Source organism: Fusarium solani (assembly GCF_023522795.1).
Source record: "Fusarium solani strain SB1 chromosome Unknown bctg00000012, whole genome shotgun sequence".
Classification (NCBI taxonomy): Eukaryota; Fungi; Ascomycota; class Sordariomycetes; order Hypocreales; family Nectriaceae; genus Fusarium; species Fusarium solani.
Genome location: NW_027072146.1, coordinates 405,351 through 431,461, shown reverse-complemented (window position 1 = coordinate 431,461; position 26,111 = coordinate 405,351). Strand labels below are relative to the sequence as shown.

At 50.8% G+C, this 26,111-nt stretch overlaps 11 protein-coding genes across 11 annotated transcripts; 5 read left to right on the top strand and 6 right to left on the bottom strand.

Moving 5' to 3' along the window:
• Positions 1-413: 413 nt before the first annotated feature.
• MRS44_016139 (uncharacterized protein) lies at positions 414-1,478 on the bottom strand (the record flags this gene model as incomplete). The annotated part of the gene is made up of 1 exon (XM_046274279.2): positions 414-1,478. One exon carries the CDS (start codon positions 1,476-1,478, stop codon positions 414-416), a length of 1,065 nt encoding a protein of 354 aa, XP_046125217.2.
• Positions 1,479-1,883: 405 nt separating this feature from the next.
• On the top strand, positions 1,884-3,421 carry MRS44_016138 (uncharacterized protein; the record flags this gene model as incomplete). The annotated part of the gene is made up of 3 exons (XM_065617906.1): positions 1,884-2,319; positions 2,374-2,508; positions 2,556-3,421. The coding sequence occupies 3 exons, from the start codon at positions 1,884-1,886 to the stop codon at positions 3,419-3,421; spliced, it is 1,437 nt and encodes a 478-aa protein (XP_065473978.1).
• A 356-nt stretch (positions 3,422-3,777) lies between these two features.
• On the top strand, positions 3,778-5,056 carry MRS44_016137 (uncharacterized protein; the record flags this gene model as incomplete). Its single annotated transcript, XM_065617905.1, has 7 exons — positions 3,778-4,078; positions 4,128-4,221; positions 4,277-4,469; positions 4,529-4,580; positions 4,632-4,787; positions 4,842-4,914; positions 4,960-5,056. The coding sequence occupies 7 exons, from the start codon at positions 3,778-3,780 to the stop codon at positions 5,054-5,056; spliced, it is 966 nt and encodes a 321-aa protein (XP_065473977.1).
• Positions 5,057-5,474: 418 nt separating this feature from the next.
• Positions 5,475-7,195, bottom strand: MRS44_016136 (uncharacterized protein; the record flags this gene model as incomplete). The annotated part of the gene is made up of 2 exons (XM_065617904.1): positions 5,475-5,524; positions 5,608-7,195. The coding sequence occupies 2 exons, from the start codon at positions 7,193-7,195 to the stop codon at positions 5,475-5,477; spliced, it is 1,638 nt and encodes a 545-aa protein (XP_065473976.1).
• A 580-nt stretch (positions 7,196-7,775) lies between these two features.
• On the top strand, positions 7,776-8,996 carry MRS44_016135 (uncharacterized protein; the record flags this gene model as incomplete). The annotated part of the gene is made up of 8 exons (XM_046281695.2): positions 7,776-7,821; positions 7,871-7,975; positions 8,028-8,231; positions 8,286-8,516; positions 8,574-8,697; positions 8,759-8,858; positions 8,914-8,922; positions 8,970-8,996. The coding sequence occupies 8 exons, from the start codon at positions 7,776-7,778 to the stop codon at positions 8,994-8,996; spliced, it is 846 nt and encodes a 281-aa protein (XP_046125221.2).
• Positions 8,997-9,499: 503 nt separating this feature from the next.
• On the bottom strand, positions 9,500-11,789 carry MRS44_016134 (uncharacterized protein; the record flags this gene model as incomplete). The annotated part of the gene is made up of 7 exons (XM_065617903.1): positions 9,500-9,877; positions 9,945-10,213; positions 10,272-10,559; positions 10,607-10,751; positions 10,811-10,863; positions 10,911-11,412; positions 11,469-11,789. 7 exons carry the CDS (start codon positions 11,787-11,789, stop codon positions 9,500-9,502), a joined length of 1,956 nt encoding a protein of 651 aa, XP_065473975.1.
• Positions 11,790-12,799: 1,010 nt separating this feature from the next.
• MRS44_016133 (uncharacterized protein) lies at positions 12,800-13,753 on the bottom strand (the record flags this gene model as incomplete). The annotated part of the gene is made up of 1 exon (XM_046274280.2): positions 12,800-13,753. One exon carries the CDS (start codon positions 13,751-13,753, stop codon positions 12,800-12,802), a length of 954 nt encoding a protein of 317 aa, XP_046125223.2.
• Positions 13,754-15,557: 1,804 nt separating this feature from the next.
• Positions 15,558-17,481, bottom strand: MRS44_016132 (uncharacterized protein; the record flags this gene model as incomplete). Its single annotated transcript, XM_046282819.2, has 6 exons — positions 15,558-15,800; positions 15,856-15,950; positions 16,006-16,542; positions 16,601-16,910; positions 16,973-17,213; positions 17,285-17,481. The coding sequence occupies 6 exons, from the start codon at positions 17,479-17,481 to the stop codon at positions 15,558-15,560; spliced, it is 1,623 nt and encodes a 540-aa protein (XP_046125224.2).
• A 1,862-nt stretch (positions 17,482-19,343) lies between these two features.
• MRS44_016131 (uncharacterized protein) lies at positions 19,344-21,974 on the bottom strand (the record flags this gene model as incomplete). The annotated part of the gene is made up of 2 exons (XM_065617902.1): positions 19,344-20,584; positions 20,690-21,974. 2 exons carry the CDS (start codon positions 21,972-21,974, stop codon positions 19,344-19,346), a joined length of 2,526 nt encoding a protein of 841 aa, XP_065473974.1.
• A 1,363-nt stretch (positions 21,975-23,337) lies between these two features.
• MRS44_016130 (uncharacterized protein) lies at positions 23,338-24,367 on the top strand (the record flags this gene model as incomplete). Its single annotated transcript, XM_046284377.2, has 2 exons — positions 23,338-23,960; positions 24,010-24,367. The coding sequence occupies 2 exons, from the start codon at positions 23,338-23,340 to the stop codon at positions 24,365-24,367; spliced, it is 981 nt and encodes a 326-aa protein (XP_046125226.2).
• Positions 24,368-24,847: 480 nt separating this feature from the next.
• On the top strand, positions 24,848-25,922 carry MRS44_016129 (uncharacterized protein; the record flags this gene model as incomplete). Its single annotated transcript, XM_046282820.2, has 2 exons — positions 24,848-25,087; positions 25,137-25,922. 2 exons carry the CDS (start codon positions 24,848-24,850, stop codon positions 25,920-25,922), a joined length of 1,026 nt encoding a protein of 341 aa, XP_046125227.2.
• Between the last annotated feature and the right edge of the window lie 189 nt (positions 25,923-26,111).

Here is a 26,111-nt window from a genome sequence, read left to right as displayed (position 1 = left end):
AATGCTGACGAAGCTACCTCCTCGCGGGTTCCTTCCACTGAAGACATATTGACCTGATAGCAGAGAGCATGGAATGAATGTCTGACTGCTTGCAGTGCCAGAAAGCTCAAGGTATCTAGTATGTCACCGCCGCCACCGGGATACTCTCGAGGTACTCTTCCGACTTGAAAGCGATCTAGGTGATAATATAAAATAATAATTAATTAGCTTCTTTATATAAGAGATATTAATTAAATCAATTAAGTTAAGATATAATTCTATATAATAGTAAAACTATATTGTAAACATCTCATAATTAAATAGAGTGTGTAATAAATATAACTCAAGGCGTCTATCGGTGCTAAGGCATCAGCGAGTAATTAAATTTACCCTGAGCTATGACTGCCTGCCCCCCTGTACGAGCTATTGCGCGGTCACTTCTCTAGCACAATCCGACCAGAAACCTTTCCATCCCTCAGCAAGTCCATGGCCTCGTTGACCGAGTCCCAGGGCATCTTTTGTACCGGCACCGGGCTAAGCTTCCCGTCATTGGCCATCTGAACAAGCCTTCGCAGCTCATCCAAGTTGCCTGTGATGTTGGAGTAGATGGTCAGGCCCTTGAAGATGTTGGCCACGAGTGACAGCTCGATGGAGCCTCCCATGACACCGACCTGCACCCACTTGGCTCCCTTTGCTACAAGGCTGTTGACCAAGGAGGCGGTGGCCGAGCTGTTGACAAAGTCAATGACAGCAATGACTGGCCCGCCGGTGGCTGAGAGGATATTCCCGGCTGCCGAAGGCCCGGAAGTGTTGACCGTCGCCGTTGCGCCGGCAGCGGCGGCAGCGGACAGCTTCTCGTCGCTGATGTCAGCGCTGACTATGAAATTGTGTCCCAGCGCCTTCAGGACCGATATTGCGGCGAGTCCCAAACCACCTGCACCGATCAGGAGAACAGGCTCATCCGCCGGCAGAGGCATGATCTTGCTGACGGCACTCAGCGCTGTGATGCCAGAGCAGCCAAAGGTGCAGGCCACGGCCGGGTCAAGATGACCCGGGTCTACCAGGTACTTGGGATGCGGCACCACCACGTACTCGGCAAAGCCTCCATTTCGAAGCGTTCCGAGACCCTTCTGGGTAGCGCACAGGTTGTCTTCCTCTTGAGCACAGCGCGTACAGGCACTGCAGCCCAGCCATGGGTAGACGATCTGGCGTGTCCCAACTTGTACGGAGGTCGCCTCTGGTCCGACTGCGGCCACCTGCCCCAGGATCTCGTGTCCCAGCGCTATAGGCAGCTGGATGCCGCGATCCTTGACATAGAATCGCTGACCATTTCCCATGTCGTAGAAGCCTTGGGCAGTGTGCAGGTCTGAGTGGCAGACGCCCGCGTGGGTAACCCTCAGCAGAATCTCTGAGCCCTCAGGTGATGGGACGGGCTGGCTAATCTTTTGCAGGGGGCGATCCCACTCCGTGAGAGCCCAGACGTCCATCTGTTCTGCCATTGTAGTGAACAACAAGATGATTGGCCGGTGAAGATTGTCAGTAGAGATGTGTGTTGCGTGACCGGTGAAAGAGATATCCCAGACTCAGCGAGAACCCGACAAGAACTCTTTGAGTTTATCTATTCGTAAGCGGCCTCGCTCTGACTGATTCCTCATTCTCTGTCCTCGCCGGATACTGGGTATGCATCTGGAGTGACTCAAATCCGGGGCTGGATATCTCGGGCCGAAGGCGATCTTGATGGCCGACATTTCCGCCCGGGACGGACCTGAGCCGAACTCACTGCAAGAGCAAACGTTGTTAAATGTCGTGCCAAAAAGTCACCACACCGGAAATTGGCAGGCATAGTTGTGTGTCTTCGATTCCGCTTAGATCAAGATTATCCAGCACAATCCTTTGCATCACCCATGTCGCAAGAAACAACAGAGGGAACGGTCCCCTTGGACCCAAAGTCCTTTACCCAACTATTCTTGAACGGCCGGTACGTTGCAGCGCAGAACACGGAAACGTACAGTCTCAGGAACCCCAAGGACAACAGTTTGGTTTCCGACAAGCTTCCGATTGCCGGGTCAGTCGATGTTGACGCCGCTGTCCGGTACGCCGAGGAGGCCTTCAATGGGCCATGGAGTCGTTTCACCGCCGTCCAACGGACCGAGTGCTTTCTTAAGCTTGCGTCTCTTCTCGACCAGGAGCTCACGCCCATCCTGAAGCTGGACTCGCTGACGTCAGGAATCCCGATTTCTCTTGCTCCAGTCCGGGAGCGCAATTACATCAGAAACTGTGTGCTCTACTACGCGGGGTGGACCGATAAGCACAAAGGAGACTATTTTCCCGCCGATGATGGTAAGTAGACTCTGTCAGCCAAGTCTTGCCCCCTCTAACATGGTCATGTCTCAGGCTTTGTCAAGTTGGTCCGGCACGAACCCATTGGCGTCTGCGCCGCCGTCAATCCCTTCAATGCGCCTCTGGCAACTCTCTTTCTCAAGGCTGCGCCAGCACTAGCGACAGGGAATGTGATGATCGTGAAACCCAGTGAGAAGACACCTCTGGGATCTCTGGCCGTTGCACCGTTGTTTCAGAAGGCCGGTTTCCCCCCGGGGTTGTGCAGGTCATCACAGGACCCGGATCCACCGGCGCTCTACTCTCTGAGCACATGAGGATTCGAAAGATCAGCTTCACCGGCTCAGTGGCGACGGGGAGGAGGATCCAAGTGGCTGCAGCTCAGAGTAATTTGAAGCGGGTGACGCTTGAGCTTGGGGGCAAGAGTCCGGCCATCGTCTTTGAAGATGCCAACATAGACAACGCCATCACGTGGACGGTCAACGCCATCTTGACACGAAGTGGGCAACTTTGTGTCGCGGCCTCGAGAGTCTACCTCCAAGAGAGCATCGCAGACGAGTTCATCCAGAAGTACAAGAGTAGGATGAAGGCAGCCATCGACGACATGGGGGATCCCCAAGACCCAGACGTGAAACTAGGACCCATGGTTGATCAGTCGCAGCTAGAGCGGGTGAAGAAGATGGTCGACCGAGGACGATCCGAGGCTCAGTTGGTTGTTGGAGGTGCCCAGCACGGAGACACGGGATGTTTCATGCAACCTACAGTTTTTTTAAACCCAAAGGACGACGCCCAGGTCTATCGGGACGAGGTTTTTGGCCCGGTCAGCGTCATCAAGACGTTTGCGACTGAGGAAGAGGCACTGAGTCTGGCCAATGACACTGAGTATGGCTTGATGTCCGGAGTTTTCACGCGTGACATCTCACGAGCCCTGCGCTTCTCCTCATCTCTGGAGACTGGCGTCGTCGGTGTGAATTGTGTCAGCCTTCAGAACATGCAGACACCATTTGGGGGTAAGAAACAAAGCGGAATCGGACGGGAGTTTGGCGAGTACGCATTGAGATTGTATACTGAGCCCAAGACCGTTCTTATCAACATGGCAGCCTAGTTGGTTGATGTCCGATATAGTTATCCGTAGTAACCAAGGTGTGCTGTGTGCCCCATTCACCTAGGTCCCACATGTTATGAGCCTGCCCCTATGCTGATGAAATACTAGAGTAATTAGGTGGGAATTAACTGTTGGGAAATAGAGTGTAAATTCCGTGAACGCCCTATTATTCCTCGGCACCCAGCCTAGCTCTCGGGTACGTTTTGCCAAGTGTTCGGTTCATTTATCCGAGCCTACTTCCGAGGACACTAAGCATGCCTCATTCGTTCATCTATAAGTCCATGGTATTTCTTCTCCCTTCACTTCTTTGATCCTATATGTCTCTCTTTCTTATACTTAAATGCAAATACCTCGAAATGGACCCTGGATTCTCGAACAAATCTGTATCGCCCAGCAGCGAGTGGGTCAAGGTTGCAGGGAATCAAAGAGTTCTCGATGAGAAAGCAAGGAAGCTGTACAGTCTTCCACTTCATGAGTTTCGCAAAGAGCCGTATCGAGCTGCGCCCCTTTCCCCAGACGCTCCTATTCCCGGCAGGGACTTGTCAATATCACAGAGGGAGGTGAGAGTCCGTGATGGATCCACCATCATAGTCCGCATCTACCAGCCTCTGAAATTGTCCCAAAATCATCTGCTGTTTTTTAACATCCACGGCGGGGGTCAGAATATCCGGGATGGAACTCCGTGCTGTTGCTGACCTTGCCTCAGGTTGGACGGTAGGCTCACCCGAGTCTGAAGAGGGTCAAAACCGGATCATTACTGTCCGCAATGACGCAGTTGTAGTCAGTGTCGATTACCGAAAGTCAATTTCCTCGGCCTCCCTACTGTTTAAGCTGTGCTGTGCTCACATTACAAAGGGCCCCAGAGTTTCCGTTCCCTTATGCACTCAATGATTCCTATGACGCTCTGCTATGGGTTCGACCCCATGCTTGCCCCAGAACAGCGATAAGAATTGCTGAACTCATGTCACAGACCCTAGCGAATGCCAAGTCTCTTGGCGCCGATCCGACCAAGACCATCATGGGGGGTGGGAGTGCCGGAGCCAACGTGGTATGCGCTCTTCTAGAAAGCCCCATCTTGTCGCTTACGCTGAGAAACTTGTGCCAAAGGCGACGGTGATTGCGCGCATTGCCCGGGATGAGGGCGTCAATGGCATTATAGGTCAGATATTAAATATCCCGGTAACTTGTCATCCGGATCACTACCCCTCAGGACACAAAAACAGCTCGTACAAGGAGAACATGGACGCCCCTATTGTCGACGCCGAGAGGATGCGTTGGTTTTGGAGGAACTATCTGCCCAGGGGCGGGGCAGACCCACTAGCAAGCCCACTTCTCGACAAGTCTTTGGCAGGCCTTCCCCCAGCTCGTGCGGCCACCCTCATGCTCATATCCACGAGATTGCCTGGCTGATTTGCCGCAGTTGTACAGGTTGCTGAAATGGACCCTCTCAGAGACGAAGGCATTGCATATGCCAAAGCTCTGGAGGGCAACGGGTATGTAAATGGTCCTTGCAACACTTTGACATGATGATTGAAAAGGGAATGGACTGGTGCTAACGATGCTCGGCGATTCCAGCGTGGATGTTGTTCTCAAGTTATACCCTGGGTTGCCTCATGGATTCTATATCTACCCTAACCTTGGGGCAACTATTGATTACTATCAGACAATGGTTAATTGGATCCAAGGCCTGGTTAAATCCTTGCAGTAGTACCAAGACTGCGATTTTGGATATCTGGGGCTTTGCTGGGGTGGAAAGATGACCTGTGGCAGATGAGCCTCCCATGTAACAGATCAGGATGAGCTGGGTGTAAATTGAACAGGACGCGGCTTTTCAAAAGCGCAGATACATTCAAGACAAAACTTGGCATTTACCTGTTGAACGGTCTTGAAGGTTGAGACTACCATACTTCCCAAATGCCCGATTCCATGAGCCCCCTGCGTCTCTCCCAAGCAGCCAGTGAGGCAGAGTCAAAAGTCTAAAAACAATTCTCATAATTTATTATCGGCACTGTCACCAGGGATTTCCTATGAAATAAAACAAGCAATTCAGCATCTATTCAGCATCGCCACTTCCGTTGGGCTGTTCCGTGGCACCATGAATGACTGTGAATCCATCCAAGTTTCGCAGAGCCGTCCTGCATTCACTGATATAATTCTTGATTCCCCCAAGTAATTCAACTGCTCACGCTTCTTTCCAGGGATGTTGGCGCCCATATACCACGAGTCAGTCAAAGGCAGCAGAGTCCGGTCGTTGGCGTCTTGGATTGCTTGCTTCCACTGCTCCTCGGCCTCCCTTTTCGCTTCGATTGACTTGACACCTTCCTTGTCGAGCTTCTGAAGCAGGTCAACGACGACTTCGACTTGGCTTTCAATAAAAACAGGTCCATTCGTAAACGCCGTGGGTGCTAAGTCATTGTCAGCAGCCGTAGTCGCTCGTCCCTGGTGAAACTTGCCTTGGGGACCGTAGATCATGAACAGGTTAGGACAGCCGCTGCTGCAAAGGCCTAGATGAGTAAAAACGCCATCCTTCCATCGCTCTGCGAACGTCAAGCCATCTGTGCCTTTGATGTTCATGCTTGACAGGCTGCCAGTCATCGCATTAAAGCCCGTAGCCATCACGATTGTGTCGAATTCTTTCTCCAGTCCATCTTGGCAAATGATTCCCTTTTCGGTCAACTCTTGGACCGGGTTAGCCTTGAGATCCACAACTTCGACATTATCTTGGTCAAGGCACTCATAGTAGTCCTGCTCTAGACTGCTGCGCTTAGTTCCAAATGCGAAGGGCGCCTTCTCAGGCACTAGAAAAGCCGCCTTTGCTGGGTTCTTTATCCGCGGACGAGTCTTCTTTGCCCAAAACTGATACATAAGCTCGTTGGCCTTCTCATCGACTAAGAAGTCCCGGAAGTTTGCTTGGTTGAAGTTGAATCCGCCTCGGTTCCAGAGCTCCTCCCAGAGCTCCTCTCGCTGGTTGTCGCTTAGATCGAATACCGAGCCTGGCCGGATATCGTACCCCAGACCGGACTTGGTGCTGCGGCAGTACTCAAACATCCTTCGATAGGTGGACTTGTCAATCTGCTGCTCAAGCTCAGTGAGAGGGCGTTGAACCATGGGCAGCGAGATGCTGGCAGTTCGGATGTACACCGTCAGATGCTGGGCCTCCTTGGCTATCTCTTGCGTGCACTGGAGCGCAGTGGCGCCTGCGCCGATGATGGCGACACGCTTGGCTTTAGTGTTTGCGATAGCAGGCCAGCGAGTTGAGTGAATGAGTTGTCCTTTGAACTTGGCCAAGTTCTTGAAGTCGGGATAATGCGGCTTGAATGAACTTCCCGTTGCGCAGATCAAGTATCTACACGATGCCTTTTCGCCGCGCTGCGTGGTGACCGTCCACCTTCCTGAAGACTCGTCAAACGTCGCCTCCATGACGGCAGCACCATAGGTGATATCTCGAGATAAGTGCAGCGTCTGGTCGACATGCTTGAAGTAGGCCTGTAGTTCTTTTCCGCTGGGGAATCTCTCAGACCAAGTCCACTTCCGCCAGACCTCGGGAATTGAAAACTGATAGTAAGGAATTTCCGAATCGACGCGAGCGCCAGGGTAGGTATTCCAGTGCCACACTCCTCCAAGATTGGAGCCTGCTTCATATACATGGGTCTGAAAGCCGAGTTGACGAAGCTTGTAGAGGCTGTAGCATCCGCCAAAGCCGGCACCGACAATGAGTACGTCGAGCTGTCTGGTTTCATTTTTGTCGTCACCGGAAGGCTTTTCTGAGGTCATCTTTGCAAAGATTGCTGTGTTGCTATTGATATCGTTGTTGTCGTTGATGTCGGTCACTCTTCCAAGCTCGTTGAAGCGACAGACAGACTCGTTTCAGGTCTAGCGTGGTATTTAACAATTGCTCCTTGGCACGGAGCAAGGCTGTCTGAGCGCCGGATCAAGCCTGACTCGAATCGATAGACGGAGCTGGCCGATCTGGTCGGTGGCCAACCCAACCCCGCCGGATATACGGCGCCGTCAGCCGCAACGATTCTTCGGTCAACAACTCCGAAGACTTGCCTCGCCCTATCCTGGCTGAAACCCAGCAACACGGTTATGAGCTCAACATCTTCCCGTCGTCCAAGGCATGCCCGAGCCGACTAGGTTTACGGAAATACTAACCGACGATGACAATCCCAAGTCGCGTAGTGCCCTTTCCTAGAAGATGTGGAAGTGCTTCGGACCAGGATGGGATTTGAAGCTCCTGATCTCTTCAGATCTGTTTTATTCCGACATACTTAGACAACAGATACTGCGAATAACTTTGGATTATTACCTTGCCGGCTTGCCTCTTACCTACCCAGTGTTGGCAATTACGATCATGAGTGCTAATCCACAACTTAACTTCCCACGAGGGATGCTATCAGGTAAGGACGCTGTAAGCTATTCTAATGACTCAACTAACAACCCCTCCAGGGCAAGTTGCCATTATCACAGGCGCAGCCCAAGGTATAGGTGCCGAGGCGGCCGCTGTCTTCGCACGGGAGGGATGTATGGTTGTGATTGCAGACATCGATGCCGGTACTCCTGCCCTGGCCAAATGAAAGAAACAGCGTTACTAAGCCCATGGCAGCAAAGGCGGACGAGACAGCACAAGCCATTTGCTCGAATGGGGGCGCTGCAATCGCCGTCAGTGGAGATATCACGGACAATGAAGCTATCAACAACCTTGTCCACAGGGCGGCCGAGTTTGGTCATGGCAAGATTCATATCATTGTCAACAATGCGGGCTACGCTTGGGATGACCCCATTGAGAAGATTCAAGACACGCAATGGGGTAAGTCTTGCAGCTCGCCCCTCAAGATAAGCAACTTGTTTTTAACTGCCAAAGACACAATCGTCTCCCTGCACAGCACGGCGCCTTTCAAGCTCATCCGCGCAGCAGCACCGTACTTTATGGTACAGGACGGCGAACCGCGGTGCATAGTCAACATCTCTTCCACATCCGGAGTTTACGGTAACGCTGGGCAAGCCAGTTATGCCTTAGCTAAGGCAGGCATCATAGGCCTTACCAAGACAATCGCTCAAGAGTGGGGACCGCAGTATGGTGTGAGGGCCAACAGTATGCATCTCTCCTTTTTCTGTCCCATTCCTGAGCCATGCTGAGACCTCACCGCAGCTGTTGCATTTGGGGCTATCAAGACCAGGCTAACTCAGGCTCCTGTGGGTGAGTATGTTACGAGACCTGATGGCGTCAAGCATCCTGTTGGATTTCAAGGCGGCTATGACGAAGCTGAGAAATGGTGAGCCCTCTTTCATGTCCATACAGCTGATGCCTGATTGGCCTAATATTAACATTTTCAGGGTGAGCGACATCCCCTTGAGACGGATTGGAACTCCAACCGATGCCGGGCGTGCCATTTTAGCAGTGGCCTCTCCACTCTTCTCGTACGTGACTGGACAGGTTCGTACATTTGACCACTGTTATAGAAACATAGGCTAACTCGTGAGTTATTCAGACAATTGTGGTAAGTATAAGAAAGTCCGCTCTTAGTAACGTACTAATTATGAGAAGGTAAGTGGTGGCAAGGGGGGTACGTAACTTTAAAGAAAGAAACCCTAAAAATGCAACAGCCAAGAGGCTTAATATATTTATATTGGTAAGGTTTTAAGTTATACCTTGGTAAAAGTTATACCTCGGGTGCGGCGCCGGTCTGGTCGCCTCTTGTCTCCAAGGGATGATCCAGCCGTCAGTCGTGTCACTGAAGAAACTCCTCTCCGCCGACATTAAAGCGCGACTTGTAGATATTCTCACAGAGGGCGCACGAAGAAAGTAGGTTGGTCATAAGATAGTGACAGGACAATAACCGATGTACAGGGTTATGCCAATGTAAATTAGTAACTGCCTACTTGAGGAATAACTACTAATTTGAAAGTAATAAAGGGCTTCAAGCCAAGAATCGTTTGCGCCTGACTTGGCACAATCTGTCTGTCCATGTCCATCTTATGAGTCTGGTATGTAAAGGGCAATTTGCAGTGGATAGCGGTAGACAACCATGCTTCCTTTGCCTCTCGACCCCAATGGTAGAGCAACAACGATGTTGATCAGACACCTGAATCATCCTGGAATGGACCACTGGCGTTCCAATGGTTCTTAGGGTTAGAAAACCACTTGTCCCAGTTCTTGCAAACCCTCCTAGTTTCTCGCAGTCTCTCCTTGGTCATTAACTTCTTCAAGTCTTCCTCACGCTCCATAATCTGCAACGCCAAACCACTCGAAGCATGCCAGGCAATGTGGCAGTGGAACAGCCAGGAGCCGGGGTTGTCAGCCTTGAAGGCAACAACAAGGTAGCCCCCAGCCGGGATCAATGCAACATCTCGTCGTGGGGGGTTATCAAACTTGAGTGTCACCTCGTTCTTCTCAATGAGTTTGGAGTCGTTGCCTTGAGCGAGGAGAGCAAAGTCGTGACCGTGGAGATGTAGCTATAAAACGATCAGACCAATGTCACCTCGGAGGTATCAGGGGGCACCGCGATGCATTTGAACTTACAGGATGTGCAACAGGCGCAAAGATCTTCTTCTTTCCAGCCACAGCGGCGTCGGGAGCAGTGATAACAAGATAGACCCATCCATCTTTGTTCTCTGCAGGCACCACAACGTAGTCCTTGGGCCAAGGATCCGTCCTATCTAGCCCAGTAATGGTCGGCTTTGAAAAGTCTACCCACAAGGGGTTTTCCCCAAAAGACCACCAACTAAAGTTGTTTCCAGCAACAGGTCTATTCTCAACATGTTCCAGGCCAATGTCGAAGCCTTGGGACCCTATATTTTGATGAGTTGCGTGTTCTAGTATCAGCTTACCAGGGAGTGGTATACTCACTGTTGTTCAACTCAACCGGTGTAATTTTCCACTCATGAATGGGCACCAGGTTATTGTAGTTCTCATCACGGCAGGCCAAACTGTATGGGTCTCTCCAAGTAGTAGGCACACTCGTGCTGCTGGCGTTGTACCGAAGGATGCCCTGACGCTCATCCGGCTCGTTTCCGACCTCGAAACCTTTGCATCCATCTGCGGGGACTGTGCGGATCCAATAGTTTCCTTCGTCCGATTCCGGGTAGTTGATGGTGTTGATTGGGTCAGCGTGGAGAACGATGTGGTATCTTTGACCTACTGGATGTCAGCTATGCACTTCCACAGTACAACGGTTAACTTACCAATGCCTATGAGGACATGGGTCACATTATAGGGTTGGATAGGGACAAAGTCAGAGCTCATAACCTCGAACTTGTGGTTGTCAATGCTGAAGACGAAGGTTGTGTCGACAGATGTGTTGATGACACGCAGAATATATTTCTTGCCCTGTGAGTACCTGGTTAATACCTCCATATGCTGTGGTCGTATCACAGGGGTGCACAAACCTTGGTCACAGTCATGTTGAACCGCTGGCCTGGGAAGCTGCCGGCGAAGTTTCCTATGACTTGTAAGCGACGGAGGTACATTTGGCAAACAGAAACATACCAATTCCATTGATCAGGATACTGTTCATCCTAGGGAAAGTAGGGGTGCGCGTCAGTTCTCGATCCCAATCTTGGAACGCGCTCCGATGGTTCCAGTCTGTGATCAGAATCGGGTCTTTTGCCTCGTCGTAGTTGGCTGATGATGGCCCGTGAATGGTTATAGGTCCCGCCAGGCCATCGGCGTACTGCAGAGAGTAATGGCTGTGGTACCAGGAGGTTCCGTACTGGAGAGCCTTAAACTCGTAGGTGAATGTGTCGTTTGGGGCGATTGGGCACTGCGTGACGCCATTTACGCCGTCCATCTCCATTGTGTCCTTCTGTCTGAGTCCGTGCCAGTGGATCGTGGTGCCATTGTACTTGAGCTTGTTCTTGACGGTGACTCTGATAGTGTCTCCCCAGCATGCCTGGATCCAGGGGCCGGGGTAGGTTTGGTTGAAGACCTTGCCTTCATAGTTGAATACGCCGTCTCCGTTAATGGTCATGTTGTCCACCACAAGATAGTACTATTGACATCGCGGTCAGATAAGAAGCGATAGCCATGGTGATAGGATCTGCTTACTTCTCTCAAGACCCCGCGTGGGTAAAATTTCTCATAGTCTGTCGTGATGTTGTATTCTTGCTGAGTGATTTTATTTCTGAGCCAGCATTTGCGGTTGTTCTCCGTCGAGCATGACACCCATTCATCTCCAAGATCTGGATACCTGCAAGTGAAATTCTTGACCGTATCTGGGCCATGAGGTGCTGGGAACTTGGGGTAGTGAGGAAGGTTTTGGTCAATGGAGAAGATGGGTTGCTGGGAGTCGTCATGCTGACCGAGCGGTATGGAAAAGAATGTGGCAACGCAAAGGATGAATGCTCTACAAGCCTCGTAGAGCCCCATGTTGGATGGTTTTCAAGATATTTTCTCTCAAGATGTCTTGACAAGTACGAAGAACTTGGAGGATGAGTAGGAAAGGAGAGAGGCTCCAGATCTTGGGGCTATCGTTTCTCCTCTTACATGTTCTCGCAATTGAATTCCCCCTCACTTGTCTCCGAGTTCAGCTGCCTACGAACAATGTGATAAGCCACACCAAGGTCAAACGTGATGCACATGCCTTAAGGATGTCTTGGTGTGCCTATCAGTAACATACAGGTCGAATCCGAGGGACGGATTACAGCCATATGGTGGAGCTGGTCTGAACCTAACTGGAGCTATTGGATGTATGCAAGCCTTCAACGATAGCGCAGTTCAAGCAGACTTTAACCCCTGTCGTCAGCCGCACCGAAACGGGTTCTAGCCCATGCCACTTTCGCTTTTCCCCCTCTCCAAGGTGAATCTTATTCGTTGACACGCTTCGCGTGAGGGGAGCAAGGGATACGTTTTTGTCGAAATTGTTCCAGGCTAGCTAGCCGCGTCGTGCCGTCCCGCGTAGGCAAGCAATACCTCCGCTTCCTCGCATCAACAGTCAGCCAGCCTCAGTTCCTCGGGTTGCCAAAGACGGATGGGAGCAGGGGAGAAAAGTGCTTTTGTTGCTGCCAAAGGCCATTGCCGAGCTCCTTGCTTAACTTGATACAGCTGACGCGTCGATCTGCAACGGTATTGGAGAGATTGTTGATTTCTATGACGCGAGAATCACTCATACCGACCTCGGCAGATCTTGGTAGATTTCTTTGAGGCCTACGCCATGCAGTTTGACATGATTAAGTTGATATACGATTTGTCTTTTCTCCGATGCAATTTGAAGCAAGAGTCCGGTGACCCCAAATAGAGCATATGCAAACCGATCAAAGGAGATTTTCTGAACACATCAAGGTACTTCGTCAAAAGGCTGCACAAGGCCAGGGGGCGGGGGCCTCGGAGCAACTCAACGGAACTGGCACAGCCGTAACACAACTAAGCACATCAAGGGACTAACATGCGTTGAGCTTAAAAACCAGAACGGCTTGGCATCCCTTAATGTAGCTGGTAGCTGAGACAACAGTAGTTGCTCCGATCGATAACCATACATTTGCTCCGTAAGCCGGGTTTTCCTTGAAAAAACTCGCCATCCACATCCATCCTGGAGTCGCATTTGCTCCCTTGTTCGGGTACGAAAGAATGTACAACCCCAAGCTCAAGATGAAGATCAGGCCTACTTTCCGGGCCTTTCTGCTGATCCTTTGATACCATGGCATCATACCATGGGCCTTCTCTAGGTCGAAATCTTCAGTCCAGGTTGCGTCTGTTTCGCTGCTGCTGGCGGGTTCAGAGAGCAACAAGAGATTGCCTTCTGCCACGACAATCCCTGCCAGGAACAATGCCATGGCCCATTGTTCTTTGGCCATGAAGTAGACACATAGGCAAGCCACAGTCACCATTCGAACCCAAGCTCTGCACCGCGCAAGGCCCAGGATAGTTATGAATAGGATCATTGATCCGCGGAATTCGATCGGGATTGTCCAAAGGTGTCCGTTGAAGTGAAATCCGCCGTTGCTAGTTACTAATGTGAAAGGATTCACAATCCGATCAATATCATGTAATAGGGCCTTTGTGTCGGACCGAAATGTTGCCCCTTTGTGTCTCTTTGGGGAGATATTCGCGAGGTGGGCCAGGTAATGAAGAAAGAGCGAAGTAAGGCTGGGAATGGCCAGTCGCATGCCACGACGAAACACCGATGATGACAATCTCTTCAAGAGTGTGCCGTGGTCTTGCTTGTGTATGAACTTCAAAGGTGAGAAGGACAGGGCATATCCGGAAATGACGAAAAAGATTGCCACCATCGCGCGGCCGTGGACAATGAGTCGTATGAAGGGCAGCTGTATAAGCAGGCGTTTGTTCTCTCCAGGACCGCCATATGCCCACAGGAGGCCAGGGTGCCCATGCATTGTGTGATGGAAGAGAAAGACGATCTAGCCAATCGGTACTGATCCGGCTGCTTCCAGCTTGGCGTGTGCCAGTTTGGCTTGGCCGTTCTTCTGCAGAGGCATCGTGTTATAGGAAGCTGGGTGTCAAGATTTCCTGAATCTTAATGGCGGCTACTCTCCAAGGGCTGGGAGGAGGAGGAGGCGGCAGCACGAGGGAATCGAGGCTCGATCGAGAAGAAACACTGCCGATTGCATTGGTCGCATGGTCAATCTCTCGATCTCTTGCCGTGGAAGGGCCGTGGATGCTGACTGGCTCATGATGCCAGACGAGAGAAAGGCCGAAGAAAATGGAAAAACCAAGAAAACCAAGAGTTGCCGAGAATGCGGGTAGGGAGAGGTGCAGGTTTCGGCTGCTGCACCCAAAATACATCTATAGTCTACCTTGGTCCCCCTGATAATCCTGTGGTATGGCGGCATCGGTTATTTGGAAGCCAGTATCGTGTTAAAACCGAGGCTTTTGCCATCGTGGCTGACTAGATCACCGAGAGGCAAAGCGCTATGTATCCAGATGCCCGATATCTCTCCTATGAGCAGCGCAATAGCAGATTTTGCTCCGTACTAAAGTCGCGTTCCAATCTGCCCCTTTGCAATCCAAAAGACTCCCTTGCGATGTTATGGCCTCCCTTGCGTTCCGGCCCAGTTAGCGACGTGGGCTAATGCTGCTTATCCCCTCCCTTACATGGTTAGGACAGCGTTCGCCTCGACTCAGTGTCTCACGCCTCCCTTCAGAAAAGTATACATTAAGCATAAGGCTCGTGAGAATAAGCTTATTTCTACATCGTAGGGTCGTACAATTTCGACGATACAAGGCAGCAAGTTGAGGTAGAGATGATCGACAGGTTCAGTGCCTCTGTTTGTGGCGAATTGCAGGACGAGGGAACGCGTTGCTGTTACCTTGGAAGAGCCTAGTTGGACTGTGCCTCGGCTGCCTCTATCATAGCAGGACTCGATGTTGCCTTCGGAGTAAGAGAATGGGATGCAATTCCTCAGTCTCAGCCTAATTCAATTAATGTCTCTCTTGGGCCGCCTCCTTACTGCATTGTTCCATCAGCTGGTATCCTTGCAGAGTCGAAATAGGCAAGAGTCGAGATTTCGTAGCATCTCCTGGTAGAAGCCAACGATCCTCCGCCAGCTCTTTTCTTTGGTGGGAGAGCTGACATCCGGGTTTAAGAACGTGCCAGTCACTGTGGCCTTGACATGTCTGGTTTCACACTGCTACTATCTAGGCAGGCTCGTTGACATGCGATCGACATGGTTCGGGTTGTTTGTGGTAAACGCGCTTATGCAATTGCACGTAGGAATTCTAGTTGTTCGCCTCGAACTCCTTGAATCGAATTTCAGCTGATGTTGTTTGGCATCATTCTTGGACCACTCATGCGAGGCCGAGCAAGATGCGAGTGTTGGTCACAAAATTCCTGGCAGGGGGCTGGTGTTTCAGCGAAGCCAAGTGGCGAGGTCATGGTGGAGCAGTACTCAGACAAAGATGGCAACAATCTTGCAGCATCATAACCCTTATCCGAAGCTTCGATCCGGTTCATCGTTCTATTTCCGAGTCGAGTGTGTGTGTTGACGATGCGAGACCTTGTCAGTTCCAGGTCCTTAAAGTAAGACATGCTAGGCTCCATGCTGATGCCAGCTCTGTTGGCGAATCTGGTGTAGTATTAAACCTAATACTATACAAACACTGTAATATTTCTCACCCTCCCATCATTAAGCCAATTCACCGAGCCTTATGATCTCTTGCCTGTATGGAGGGTTCCATAGTTTAGTGCTGACCCAAGCGGAGCTGAACACTTCTCTGGTGGGCAGTCTCGGTGGTAGCAAACTTCCAAGCAGGAACACCACGCTCAAAGAGCTCATCCAGCTCCTCATATGTTCGTCCCTTGGTCTCGGGGAATAAGAGGATCGTGGGAACAAGATAGACAACCGTGATACCACCGAAGAAGAGACCGATCTTCTGACCCCAGCCGGCGTTTTGGTTAGACAACATGAGCGGCACCGTATAGTTCTAAAAGAAAGATTAGAAAGCATTCAAGGATAATACAAGGATGGCTAAGACTTACAAACAGAACACCACTAGCAGACTGAATAATAGAGGCGAAAGCAGTCGATTTGGCGCGGAAGAGGGGACTCGAGACTTCGACCAAACTAATCCAGCCTATCACAAACAGATCAGCAAATGTTTCCAGATAGCAGGTGACGCCAAGACATACCAATTGGAGCAAGTGAAACGGCATAGATGAAAGCCCAGAGGGCGCAGAGAGTAACCAAGGCGGCACCTGTGGCCGAGTTGGCCTCGAGGAAACCAAGACCACCAACGATGAAGCAGAGGGCACCCATCACTATTCCACCATAAATAACGAGTGTTCGACGACCAGCCGTATCAACAAGATAAAACGATGCGATAATGCCGGCCACCAGGACGAGTTGAATGATCAGGTTACCGAGGAAAGGGTCATCGAGCTTAGCAAGGGCGAAGAAGTATGTAGCGTAGTTGAAGAAGAGAGGGGCGCCGACAAAGTTCTGAAAGGTAAATGGCAATGTCGCAATGATGGCTCTCTTGATATTCAACCAAGTGAAGAATGCTCGCCATTGGTTGTCGGCGTGCGATTTTTGGAGTTCGACTGACTTGTCGGTTTCGTACTTGATGACGGCGTATTCGTGGTCAAAGTCGTAGCCTTCAACGTTGCCAATGAGTCTTCGCAGAGCTTTCTTGGCATCTTCGGGTCTATCGTGCATAGCGTACCAGACTGATAACAAGTTAGCTGTTGCGAATTGCGTGAGGGACCATCGATAGGTTGTGCGCACCTGGCGACTCTGGGAGATAGACCATGGGGATAAGCCAGAGACCACAGAAGACAAACTCGGAGAAAAAGATGTTGCGGAACTTGAGGGGGGTAGTGTCCTTGAGAATCTTAAGACCAATGGCGAGGAAGAGCTGGCCGATAGCAAAGAAGAGCGAGAAACCACCGAGGAGAGCACCACGGAACTGTGGCAAAGCAGTCTCTGACAGGTAAATCATGATGGAGGAGCTCAGAAGACCCGAAGCAAAACCTCCGACCAATCTAGAGCACAGAATAAGTTCCCAACTCTTCGCGACGAGGGCGAGAATGATAGACTGAAGAACCCAAACGTAAGTATTTGGCTGGTGACGACTAGAGAGGAGAGGGCGTATCGTACCAGGGCGAGGAATACGGTCAAAGCCCACATGTTGAACTTGCGACCGAACCGATCGGCCGTAATAGGAGCGATCAACTGGATAATAATCTGCGACGCAAAGTTCATGGCCTGCCACAGCGAGACGTGGGTCGAGCTGAGAGCTGGGGAACCAGTCTCGGGATCGGTCACGGTAGCGAATTGTTCGATGAAGCCTTCGTTGGCAATGATACTTCCGATAACGGAGTGACCGTAGCCGGAGTACCTGTATGGGAACCGTTAGCCATTCATTGGACTTTGCAAGTAACAGGGGCCAAAGAAGCAAGACTGGCGTACATTGCGCCGATAGATACCATGAGGCCGGTGGCGTAAAGGCGCCAGAACTTCCTCACGGCCTGGGCACGCGTCAAGCCCGCAAAGGCCGAGGTAATTGGCGTTATCTCATCGTTGGCCTTTTCATTTTGGGGGACATCGTCGATGTGGCCGAGCTCGTCGGCATTGGCGACGCTGGACTTGTCGCAGTGGTTGTGCATGCTGTTCCAACGCGTCAAGGGGCAAAGATTGATAAGACAGGTCAAGGGGAATTGAATCCAATTGTGATTGGGTATGAGCCTGGATTGAACCTGGAATCAGACCTCAAGTCAGAGTCCAAGACTCAATCTTCTTATACAACCATGGAAGAAGCTCATCGGTTTCTGACACCATTGTTGATGGATCAGGCGGCTGTCACTACCGACTGTCTGGATCGAGACCATTGATGTGGGGATGGGAGTTTCTCCGGGCCCAAGCTATGGTTCTGTTTGTGAGGCCGGAGAAATAGACCATCCCCAGATAGACCCAGTCATGGGGTATTCTCCGGTCAGTATCTCAAATCTAATTGGTTGTCCGGAGAAACTAACATGGTCAACGCGTCGAAATTGACCAAGTTGACGCGGTAGTCTCAGAGCTTAACCGTTCCTTTCCCCGCGTTTATCACCCTACTATGTAACGCAATCCCCGGATCACCGCTTCTCCAAGCTCTGACCGTTCAAGCCGTCGTTCCTGGACAAGATACCGAGGCCAAAACAGCTTCCCGGGCCCAGCAGGGCGGCTCACTCTCGATTTTATCCGGAGAGCCAAATTAGCCGCCATTTCTTAAAGTGGGATAGTGTCACATGCGATGCTAACCCCAGATCGAGACACATGACCTGGGGAAATACGGAGTTACGCGTAACCTGTTTTGTTTACGTACCTCGTACATCGTTGGAAGATGCCAGGGTCACACCATCAGATCAGGCCAGTTGGAGAACTTTTCAGTTAGCCGACGTAGATCCGTTTAACCGGTCACAGGAGCCTCTTGAATCCCCAACGCGTCGTCAAAGGCTGCCATGGTGTGGTTCCTGGCATTAGCAGCACCGGCACTCATATGTGCCACATAATTGCTCTGCCAAGTCGTGAGGCCGTCGTTGAGCAGTGACATATCTAGAAATAAACTGTTAGAGTCTCTTCATCACCTTCAGCCTTTCTTCTGTCTCAGCATCCTCCTCACATGTGTGGGATTAAGTGGTGAGCCCATTAGTCGATAGTTTGGTCGAGACGCGATCGCATGGGACCGTCGGAGAAATCGGTGGATCGAGGAGTCAGGTGTCAAGACGGATAGGCCCCATGCAAATCACGGTAGACTGCGTTGATCCTCAACACAGGTTGCACATCACCTTACAGAATCACAAAGATAGGCCCATATTCCATGATCGCGGGAGCCCATTAGATCACACGAACATTAACTTCAACGACTAATTTATCATGCCAACTCATTTGAGGGTCGCGTCTTCCAGCGTATTTAGATGTCAAAAGCACTGGCAGAACCCTACCCTATACCACTTCATAAGGGACAAGGGACGTTGGTAATATAGAGATCTTGTCAGTGAAAGTTAAATTTACAATCATGTGAAATATCAATTTATCCCTGAGCTTGCAACTTTTACAAGTCCTAGAGCTATTGCCTATGTGACTCTTAACCGAGAAACGCTCTGTTTGTTCTCAAGGCTTTCTTCCGTGACCCAGTCCAATTGTGGTGGCGATCAAGTGATGGCACGTGCAAGCTTATGCAAGCTTATGCAAGCCACGAACCATCATGGTTTTGTCGTACGTGCCTAAAGAGGACCTCGTGATAGCCTCATTTCTCAAATCAATGGCAACCCCATCAAGACGGTTGTTTCCACCCAATTTTGACCTTGATACTTGCGAAAGGTTTAAAAGAGACTAACGAAGCTTGACCATTTGCTGCTGTAAAATGGATAGCGACGTCAAAATATAAGTAGTTTATTATCTCCCACCATTCTGCCAGAAGCAATACTCCCTGGAACATATGATCGCGGTCTCAATAAGTCCGAGTTCATGTAACATAGACTGTGGCTCATCCTAGAATGAGTTCGATGTCTTCAAGAGGCTGCCTTTCCCAAACATGTTGAAAGATACGCCCCAGTCCCTTGCGATACGCTATCCCATCAACCCATTCCACCCAGAGGATATTGACAAAGTCGTAGTCTTTCCCCAGGTTAGAGAAGGCATGCCCTTTCGAAATTGCGACAACCTGAAATGCTTCTTCTTTGCGTGTTGGTCTGGTGGTGATGCTGTCATAATTCTTCACGTTTCTTGCTCGGCTCTTGAGCTGGCGACGATCCAGTAAGCACGACCCGCGTGTATACATTGCCTCAGTCGGCTCGCTCTCCTCGTCCTCCGCATCTATGGTTGAAGAATTTGGAGCCGCGTGCAAGGTGAGATAACCAGCAAACAACCCGTTCTGATCTTTCAGATATATAGGAATAGGGTCATCTGTAAATTTCCTGGGAGAAGTGGGAGGGTAATTGTGTTCCCATTCGAGAATCCTAGCGTCTGGTTCTCCTAGAAGCACGTTCTCGGATGGCTCCCTCCAGAACAAGCCCTTCTGTGTCCGACAGGACAGATACCTTCCCCATTGAAAATCGTTCGAGGTTTGGCTCAATTTGATTATGGGAATGGGATACCAAAACTCAGTTTCCGGAGCATCCTCATGCACATAGTAGAAGGCCGGCGTTTCCTCTCGGGGTTTCCAAGGGCGGAAGTGCTTATCGTCTTTGACCGTAGACCTGTCACTTTCCAATCTCGTCCAGCCAGGTGATAGATCGCCCTCCCCCTTGTTCAGGAAGCGCTGTCTATATTTGAACCCCTCATTCTGATAGGGTATGAGCTTTGGCTCAGATTCCTTCTTGTCTTGAGCGTACCATTGCACCAGGGGCTCTGTCCGGCAACCATCGGAGAAGAAGCGCATAGTTTTGCTGTATCGAATGTAATCGCTTGCTCCGATCCAAGACGAATAGTCCACCTCTGTGGCCCAGCCAGCCCATGACCAGGTCGGTGGGCACTCCCCTTGCGCTTTTGAAGGGACTTTTCGGTAGATCTTGTTGGCAGAACCGGGCCGAGGCCATTGGGTATGAGGATTCGACTTCCATAGAAGCGCGGCATCGAGAAACATGACTGGAAGGCCTTGGATGAAGCCTCCCAGAAAGATATTGCTGATGGCGGTCGAGAATCCGGCAAATGCGCTCAATGTATCCTCTGCAAAGGTGAACTGTCGGGTCCCATAAGTTTCCACAAGCTGATTCAGCCCTGCGATGTCTGGAAAGGTAGTATTCAACACCTCTTCGCCTATTACCCCCCATCCAGACCCCAGGAGCCTTGGCTTATGATCGTAGTCTAAGTCCTCAGTCTAGACCAAAGTACCGCAGCTCCACTGAACGGAGTCGTCACTGAAAATGAGGCGTCTGGGAGAAAACAACGCTTCTTGAAAGGTCCAGCCTCGTCGACACCATGGCATTAGGCCGGTGGTATACTCTAGCCTCTCCACGAAACGATAGCCGCCTGCGGACACGGTTCGTATATGGAGGGAGCGAGGTTCCGAGATATTCTCAAGGCCTCGCAGGCCGTGCCAAGCATCGGCTGCTTGGGCAGAAATTATCGTCAGTTTGGCAGCCGCATAGATCGACGACATGTTGGTGATCTGGTGGTGCTTGGATGCCCCATCGTCTTGGACAATGCATAATGCATCAACCCACATATATCTTTCGCCAAGCAGCTTGACGAGCTCGATCGAGTCGCGAATAGTGCGAGCGACTTGCTGAGCCAGCGGGCCTGTAGAAAGAGCCTGTTCCTTCTGAAGCTCGGTCAAGTTGCTCCGCTCTGTCATCAACATCTTCTTGGTGCCCCATATGTAGCTCAAAGCAACATATTGGTACTCAGGCTGCACGGGAACCAAGCAGTACTTGTGGGTGTCAACAAGCCATACGGCACGAGAAGCAGGTAGTCTTTCAGAAGCCAGCGTCTGCCCACATTTGGAGTCGTGCGTTGTGCAACACTTGTCCTTCCACTGACGAAGAATAGTTGAGTCAATCCAAGAAGGGTTATTGACGCGTCCGTGTCCGATGTTGTTTCCACCTGCCGACTGTTTGACCAAATTGAAGTGGAACTTGTAGGCGAAGCGCGGATCAAAGATGATGCAAAGTCCAGGCTCATCATTGTCAGCAACTATCTCGCAGGCTAGGCGAGACCTTTTTGGAAAGAAGCCCCTGAGTAGTTTCGGGTGGATGGTGCAATCTGAAGAGGGAGAAAGCTTCCCAATAGTGTTTATGCCGGATGGAAGTTGAATATAAGAAGGCAATGAACTCAGGCGCTTGATCATCTCGATGCACACGTTGCAAATATGCTGACTTGTACCTGCGACGCGCCCTTCGTTACCATGAGTTGGGAAACATGTTATATGGAAAAACTTTGTACCTATCTGGCCAGACTTGGGGTTGTTTTCGGGGATCTGATCCATCATTTCGTTGATGTTGGTTGATATGGCGTGGCTACTCCCTGTGCGGAGGCGAGCCTGGCTGCCATTTCGTAGGAGCAGCAGGTCAAGAGGGTTCATTTTGTATGGACTGGGGATGTTGGCGGAGGCGCCGTCGTATGTCGAGTAGTTATCAAGATGAAGAGGAGTGAGCTGCTGGCTGGGACGCTTTGGCATTTAGCGATAGTCCAACGTGGTCGGAGTGCCTGCAGAAGGCAGGCAGGACAGTGTCATCAATCGCCCTATTGATCATCAGGTTGGGGCTGAGCAGACTGCGGCTTGAGGCTGATGTGGTGTGCAGGCGTCAAGTAAGATCCAATGAGTTGTCGAGGTTTTAGGCCGTCTCACTCTACTCGTACGGTCCTCCTTGTATTCCTGCTGACAGATGGCCGTCATTAATCCTTTGGCAGTAGTGGCAGCGACGGATCCTGCAAGGCATTTTTCGGCTTTGGTCGCTCCTTTGCACAACTGGGCCATGCCCTGAGGACTTGAGATAGTAATCCCTGTCATTTTTGAGGAGTACTGACATATTCGCCAATAGTCCAGGCGGTCGTGCCTTGCGACGGTAGAGTCATATGCGAACATGAAGCACCGACTGTCAGTCAACTGGAGATCGTGTTTAATCTGGGCGGAGCTAACGGTGTGCGGTAAACGTAGGAGAGCAGGTAGATGCACTGGGTGGCATATTATGGCCGACGGAGACGTCATTGATAACAACAAAACGTAACAAGGGTAGCAGACATTGATATGCAGTTGGTATCTGAGCCTTGATTCTTCAAACCTTCGTATTCTGCAGGATCGTGTTGGACTGCTGCAGCCTGATATTTTTCGTGTTCTCAATGGACAGAGTAAACAACGTCCCAAATACTGTAAAACATTAAGTAATAACTCACTAACACATAACAGCGATCTTTATCAGACTGACCAATGTCTTTAGTCGCCTGGGCTTCTTTTCTACAACCACAACAGCTGCCCTCTCACTTTCTAGGCTTGAATCACATCGGTATCGCCGGCTCTATTCCGTGGGAGCGTGGTTGACAGGGAACTATTGTTTCACGGTTGGCGCTATCGCCGCTATTGAACGCCACTATGGATCCACGGAATTCGGCCCCGAGATACGGATATAAAAAGACACAGCAGTGATGCCACCAGAAGCGCAAAATGAAGATAAATCAACCGTGCAATATGTGGCGCTCTGTGAAATTTCTCACGTACGATGCTTGATATGCTCAGAAATGATGAGATGCTCAAGCTACGGGTCTATTGTGTTCGTTTAATGTGAATATGTGTCGCTGATCTTGCCCGTCGAACCCTGGCCAGAAGTGGATGCCAAAGACAAACTATTGAATGGAGACCGCTAGATCTAAGCAATGAACGTCCATGCCACGCACGCAAGTGGATGTTCATTTCGGAAATGATTCTATGATCCTTGGCACTTGCATTGTTTAAATCAGTTTGGCCCCAATCCGTGGTAAGAGCCCAACTCTCGCCGTTCACTTCATCCAACTCCTAGACTTGCCCCTAGTGTCCGCCGTTTGCAATGATCTTCTCCAAGGTCTTCATTGCCGTCACGGCTCTGGCCGTCAGTGGCTCGGTCAACGCCAGCCCTTGCCGTCCCAGCTCTGGGGCCTCGTCGTCCACTCTTTTGTCTACTTCTACTGTATCTGCTTCGACTGAAACCACTGCCTCGACTTCGGGCGAATCATCGACCACGGCTACAGCGACGGCCTCGACTACCGAATCGTCAACCTTGGTAGAGTCCACTTCCACCGATGCCTCGACTACCGAACTCACCACGACGACTGCTGAGACTTCGACCACCGTCGAGACTTCCTCGACTGAGGCCTCCTCCACTACTATTGAAGTCACTTCAACCACTGCTGAAGCCTCTTCGACGACTGCCGAGATCTCGACGACTGTACAGACCTCGACGACTGCTGAGACTTCAACAACTGCTGAAGGCTCTTCGACAACTGTCGAGAGTTCCACCACCGTCCAGACCTCCTCGACCACTGCTGAGGCTTCCTCGTCCACAACTTCGGTTTGTGTCGAGCCCACAAACTTTGTCCAAAACCCATCCTTTGAAAACGGAGACGAACCATGGCATTTCAGTTCGGGAGCTGGCAGGGTCCCATCAAGCAACTCGGATGGCGACTGGACCCTGTACGTCTCAAACCTCTCAAGCACGATACCTGACTAACAAACAATGCAGCGCCCTCACACTCGAACAAGCGAACGACTTGCAATTTGCTGAGCAGACTATCAGAGGCTTTACTCTTGGTCTCGACTACAAGTTGACCTATCAGTGGCATACTCCCTATTCTGACACACCAGACGGCTGCTATTTCCATGTCGACGTTGCTGGTACAGGCCAGCAGGATGACTCCATGCCAAGCCCCAACGACTACTTTGTCGAGGGCCCATCCTTCACATTTACCGCGATGTCCTCGGTTCTGACCGTTCAGCTTGGTGTATACTGCACCTCAGAGCCTTCCTTCTCGGTGAACCTGGACTCCATCGTGATTTTGCCAGTTCAGCCAGTTTGTCCTCGGAATGTGGGAGGAGATTAGGATGGGAGAGACAAGAACGATGGCGGTCGACTTTTGCTAGGAACATTAATACCCAAACTAATAGCCTTACATACCTTTTGAACTATCTAACATGATTTATATTGCCTGCACTAAAGGCAATTGCTATGCTTTCGCTCCAAAGTCCTTTATCATATTGTCTTCTGAAACCTGAGAAACGTGATGCTCTTCTATCATGTCCTGGGTTCCGCCCACATTCTCATCATGACATGATGAGTCAGAGTGGAAGGGCCAAGAATCGCCTCCGATGGGAGTCTTTTCTCCTCCGCACCGCTCAAGTGGATGCTGGGGTAGAAATTGGGCCGTCTTTTTACTCCAACAAGACGGCTCGGTCTTTCGATTGCTTTGCCGAAAATGCTTATCAAGACTGTCAAGAGATCATAAAAGTCTGCCAACATATATGAGGTGTAATAATCTGGCTACTCGGAAACTTACCTCATTGTTTCTCGACGCACCTTCGTCATGACGGATCAACACCACGCGCCGAGCGGCAGCCCAAATGGCATCGACGCTAAATCTTTCGGCTTTATCGGGCTCGGGATTATGGGATGGGGCATGGCCAAAAATCTGAGGGCCAAGATACCGACCGATTCGGTGCTCAATGTTTGCGAGATTAACAAACCTCGACTGGATGAGTTTGTATCCTCAACGCCAAGCAAGATCCTGGTCTGTGACAGTCCGCTGGAGGTAGTTCAGAGCAGTGTGAGTGATGATGCGTAATGCGAGATGAACTAGTCTGATATGTCTCCAGGATGTCATTATTACCATGCTGCCTCGCGGAGAGCATGTTCTCCAAGTCTTTACAAACCCAAAGAATGGTCTTCTCTCGACGGCTTCTTCTGGGACCAAGACCTTCATCGACTGCTCTACTATTGACGTCAAAACGTCACAGGAAGTGGCCGCCGCGGTGGAAAAGTCTGGCCATGGAGTGTTTGCCGACGCGCCTGTCTCCGGAGGACAAGGGGGCGCCAACGGAGGTACCCTAACCTTCATGGTGGGCAGTACCCCAGAGGTCTTTGAGACAATCAAGCCGATTCTCGAGAAGATGGGCAAGCCGGAAAACATCTTTCACTGTGGTGGCTCTGGTGCTGGACTAGCTACGAAGCTCATCAACAACTACCTCTCCGCCATCAACATGATTGGAGTCTGCGAAGGCATGAACATGGGTCGACTGTACGGACTGGACCCTGTTATCCTTGCGGGAGTCATCAACAGCTCCACAGGAATGTCGCGGAACAGCCGGGAACAGAACCCAGTGAAGGGTGTCTCGTCTGTGGCGTCCTCGGCCACCGACTTTGAGGGTGGCTTCTCTACCGAGCTCTGCCACGGCGTTCTTCAGATGTCGATGGAGCTCAGCGAGCAGCTTGGCGCGAAGAGCATGCTGGCATCGGTAGTTAGGAGCATGTACGATTATGCTGTGCAAAGCGACAAGTGCCGCGGAAAGGACTTTAGGAGTATTTACCGGCTGTTTTCGGAGGACGAAGGACAGGAGTTACCAGTGGGAAGTTGGAACAAGATTAATGGGAGTAAGGAGTGATAGGTAAAAGTAGAGACTTAATTGCTCATGACGTTTTACATCCCTGCGGTGGGTATTTGTTGATCCATAAGGGACGGCAAGTAACGGCCGTAATATTGAGAACGAGGCATGGAGTATCTTCATACATTAAGGCGTTAGTGTTGAAGCATGCCCATTAGAACTGGTGTGTGATGGCTTGAAATTTATGTC